General features: G+C 45.6%; 1 protein-coding gene across 1 annotated transcript; it reads right to left on the bottom strand.

The window, feature by feature from the left end:
* Positions 1 to 1,737: 1,737 nt before the first annotated feature.
* fgf20b (fibroblast growth factor 20b) lies at positions 1,738 to 4,598 on the bottom strand. Its single transcript, XM_024283448.2, has 3 exons — positions 3,790 to 4,598; positions 3,608 to 3,711; positions 1,738 to 3,516 (listed from the first exon to the last, which is right to left on the bottom strand). Exons 1-3 carry the CDS (start codon positions 4,079 to 4,081, stop codon positions 3,274 to 3,276), a joined length of 639 nt encoding a protein of 212 aa, XP_024139216.1. The 5' UTR covers positions 4,082 to 4,598; the 3' UTR covers positions 1,738 to 3,273.
* Positions 4,599 to 4,642: the final 44 nt, after the last annotated feature.

Below are 4,642 nucleotides of genomic sequence, written 5' to 3'. Positions count from 1 at the left end.
GTGAAGGTGGGGGGGAAAGTGAGTAATTTTCAGATGAAGAAAAAAAAAAAACAAAGATGGAAAGAGCGGTAACTGGAAGTTTTAGACACCGGCCGTGGATTTTTGGCTCAGATGAAAGCCCAAAAGTGTCGAGTGGATAACGCTATACTTACACTTCTGCTGTAATCCCTATAAACACGCACTCAGCTAATAATTTGTGCGCACAGCAATTTACTAAGGAATAAACAAACAACAAAGAGCCTGAAATCAATAGTTGCAGGATTGCAATGACACGAAGCTGCAGACAGCGTCCCAGCGCAAACACACTCTTAGAAGTGGCCTCGGCTTTAAAGGAACAGGTGAGCTCCTCGGCACCTCCCCTGTCTTCTTCGGCGCAGCCTTCTAAATATAGAAATTATGCTCCCTGATAATTGGGGGCAGACAACAAAGCCACCTCCTCCCTTCTGCTGCTCCGTCAGATGCCCAGCTGACAAACAGCAGGGCTGAGATCAGAGTGGGAGAGCTCCAGGGAACACCTGTGCTGTCTGCCTGGACCGTGAAGACACCTGCCCGTGGACCCATGCCACACCGCACCACACACACACTTGATTTGGTTTCCTCAAGAGGCCTCTGAAGCTGAGGAGGTGCTGAAAAGTCAGGGAGGGTCTTTAAAGCGTGTGAACCGACCCTAAAGTGGGTTCGGATGAAGGGGTTTAAGTGTTTTCAGCGGGACCACCTGCAGGAGGAGGAGGAGGAGGAGGAACAAAAGCATCTGTCCCGGATTAAACAGGTGCCAACGAGCACTCCTGGGCATCAGGTATCACCAGTTAAAGCAGGGGTCCCCAAACTACATCCGGCCCCCCTCCACATTTGGCATGGCCCCCAAAACTGTTTTGGCTAAATTAAATACTTTTCCAGTTTTTTAAGCTAATTAGGAGTTTAGCTAATATTTCAGCAACATGTTAGCTGTTTTGGTAATATAGTTTTTTTTAAGGCTAATTTGAAGTTTAGCTAATATTTTAGCTTTATGCTAGCTATTTTGGCTAAATTAAATTTTTTTTCCCAGTTTTTTAAGCTAATTTAAATTTAATATTTCAACTACATGTTAGCTGTTTTGGCTAATTTAGGCTTTTTTCAGTTTTTGTAGGCTGATTTGGAATATAGCTAATATTTTAGCTTTATGCTAGCTATTTTGGCTAAATTAGACATTTTTCCACTTTTTTAGGCTACTTGGTATTTCTCTAATAATTCAGCTACATTTTGGCTAATTTAGTCTTTTCTAAGTTTTTAGGCTATTTTGAAGTTTAGCTAATATTTCAGCTACATGCTAGCTGTTTTGGCTAATTTAGAATTTCTTTGATTTTTTTTCAGTTAATTTGACACTTCGCTAATATTTTAGCTAGCTATCAGCTTCAGCGTCTTTTGCTATCAACTTCAGCATTTTCAGCTTTCAGCTTCAGTGTTTTTAGCTATCAATTTAAGCATCTTCAGCTATTAATCTATTGCAGGTAATGCTATAGATCTAATTTTTAAAATGTTTTAGTATTATTTTTTTCTGTGAAGATTCCAGAAATTGATTATTTCAAATTTGGCTATGTGTGGCTTTCTGGAAAACCATAAATCTTTACGTTTAGGCTGTGATTGTTACACTTTTTCTGTTAGCCTACAACCGCCCCCGGGCCCCCATCAGAGAAGAAAAAAGTTCTGTGGCCCTCACTAGAAAAAGTTTGGGGACCCCTGGGTTAAAGGGACGGCCACAAAAGAAGAAGTCAGGGGAAGAAGAAAGGGGCGATTTGGTGCAACTTTTCCAGCTGAACTTCTGCTTCTTCTGTAAGACAAGCAGCAACATCCCCCCCCTTCAAAGATACAAGAAAACCAAGTCTTTCATGCCATAATGAGTCTGTTTACTGGACGGACGGGGGATGTCCACGTGTGCGCAGGTTATAATACACTTCAGGATGCTGTCATTAATCGACAGCAGGAGCGTGTTGATGTTCAAGGTGTGCAGGTGGGAAAGTCCCACTGCGCTGCAGCGCAGACAGGAGAGAGTTGGCAGCAGGGTTGATTATCCATATCGAAGCACCCCCACTGACTCTCCCCCTCACACACACACATGCTGACGCTCAGATCACAGACTGCGCTTTCATGCTTCAACAAAGATCTGCTCCCAACCGTGAAGGAAACTGTGCACAGACATGAGCGTGGCATCCAAATTCACAAATTCACATCCAATAAAACACTTTTTTTCATATTTGACAGCAAACAAGGATGCTGTCTTCTCTTTGGTGGTCCAAGAGGACAAACAATGACCCGTAAATCGTCTGCAGGGGTGACTCAGTCCTTATCGCTCTGACCTCCACTTTTATATAAGCTACAGGGCCTCAGCGAAAGGTCAGATTTTATTTGGCCCTGATGGTCTCGTTGCTCTTGGCGTTCAGGGGGCAGCTTTGAAGTTTTTACGCGGGAGATTCGTCCACGAAGAAAGACAACACTGATTTTTGCAAGCCAGTTTATATGTTTAAACTTTAAAAGTGGGTTTCTTTTTTCCAAACAAAGGTTTTGTTGCCATTTTTTAAAAAGATGTATCAGTTGCCTAATCTTAAAATTTTTTAAAGTCAAAAGTTGAGGTTTTAGTCTTTTTCTGGCATTTGATTTTTTTAGGCTTTTTTCCAGTATAAAAAAGTACAGTTTTTATATAGTGGATACAGTTTCTAGTGGTGTTTCTATATTTCAGGGTTCTACATGTAAAAATATATTCTCAAATAAATAAATATATAGCATAAATACATGTATTTGAAATGAATAAATAAACGTCTATACTTTTCAAACGGGTCTCCATACAGGTAAAAGGAAAAAACAAGAAAATTCCTTCAAAGTCCTTCTGAACACACGATGGCTCCCTGACGGAGCACCTTGGGAACGTTGTGGGAATATTACAGGTTCCCACAGCTCCATGCCAGCTGACGTCTCAGTTCAGCAGACAACAGAGGAGATGCTCCGCAGCCCCTCAGCTCTGTTTCCCATTTGTCTCCATTTCCACACAGTCACTTTGAGTCCGGCCTCGGAAACAAACGAGCCCCTCATGCAAAGACAATCTAGCCTGTCTTCGTGGCTGCCGAGAGATGGCCCCATGCATTCCTACAAGAGGCCCCGGTGCCTTTATCCCTGCCGGTTGGCCTGCTGTCCACCAGCCTGCGTCGGCCTCATCGCCCGCCTGCGTCCCCTCTCTTCTCCTCCTCGCCTGCCAGGGCTTTAGGCAGCTTTTCCTGATCTGAACCAGCAGGTCTCCCTGTCTCAGCTGTGTCCCAGGATATCCCTGTACAGCTCTGGCACGCGATCAGGGTCCACAAACCTGGGCAAGAAGTGCGTGAATTTCTGGTGCCGCTTAGATTTAGTCCCATTCCTTGGTGTCCCGTCTTTATTTAATCCCACAAAATAAGGTTCTTTGTCTCTGTGTTTGTAGAGGTTGGAAGCATAGGTGTTGTACCAGTTCTCCTCAAACGTCTCCTTGAAGACACATTCAGCTGTGAGCCTTTCCTGATGAAATGAGCAGATATATTCAGTTGGAAAATAAAAAAAAAAAAACAATGATTGTTTTAAACATTTGTGAGCAAATAATTGTACTTACAGAGCCATACAACTCTCCTTTGTCGTTCATCCCCAGGTAAAGCCCACTATCCACGCCTCTAATGCTTATCAATCCTGCAGCAACACTTATGAATTCCAAAATACCTGCAGAACAATAAATAACAGATTTGATCAGAGATCCAAATCTAAATGCATTGAGCAAATAAAGATGTAAAGATTTACCAAAGCGGTTGTGGTCCCTCCTCGTCCCATGCACGGTTCCATCCGGAAGTATTTGCAGATGAAACCCAGTTCTGCAGTAGAGCTGCCTCCTCCTGAGAGTGCCTTTCAGGTGCGTTAAATCCGCCTGGTTGCTCTGGTACAGCTTGTCCCCAGGTAGAAGGTGCTCCCCCAGGAGGGTCGGGCTGTCCCCCGGAGGAGTCAGGAAGAAGTGGGACCCGACCTGCGCGACGCCGTAGATGCCATGCAGGACGCCTCCAACTTCCCCCAGAGTTGCGGCGGGAGCCGCGGCCATGGCGCCAAAGCTGGGGCGTGTAAAGTTCAGAAAGAAGGTCCGGTCGGAGCGCTCTTGTACCTGCTTGTCAGATTTCTCCCTTTAGTGCATGTTGATGCACCCCCACCACCTCCTCCTCCGCCTCCTCGGTTACTTAGCACATGTCCCCGGAGCCAAAGGACGCACAGATTTCTCCACCTCCGCTGGCTCTAGCGACCTGTGCGCGCTCACCGTCCTCATCAGCTGGAAGTGTTCCGCGCATACCTGTCCACGCAGGCGGGGGATGCGTGATTTGGAGCCACGCAGGAGATGCGGATTGAGTTTGTTGAAGAGCTGAGTGAACACTGCGGCGCAGCCAGGTGAAGGCGCTCCTGGAGGGCTGAGCTCAAAGTGGCAGGGGTGGTGAGGCAGGTGCAAAACCACAGGACTACTGATGGGCGGGGCTGTCACAGTCGAGACGTGCCCTGGCAGGGATTTTTTTTCTTCTCCTGGGGCATAGAATATACTACTAGACACGTCGGGGGCAGATTTGGAGCACATTTACCCCCTAGAAATTAAATCAGAGCTGTAAAAATGTGCGCG

This window comes from Oryzias melastigma, linkage group LG10 (genome assembly GCF_002922805.2).
Source record: "Oryzias melastigma strain HK-1 linkage group LG10, ASM292280v2, whole genome shotgun sequence".
Taxonomy (NCBI): Eukaryota; Metazoa; Chordata; class Actinopteri; order Beloniformes; family Adrianichthyidae; genus Oryzias; species Oryzias melastigma.
Note: the sequence above shows the minus strand (reverse complement) of the source record. Positions and strands in the feature narration are given on the sequence as shown.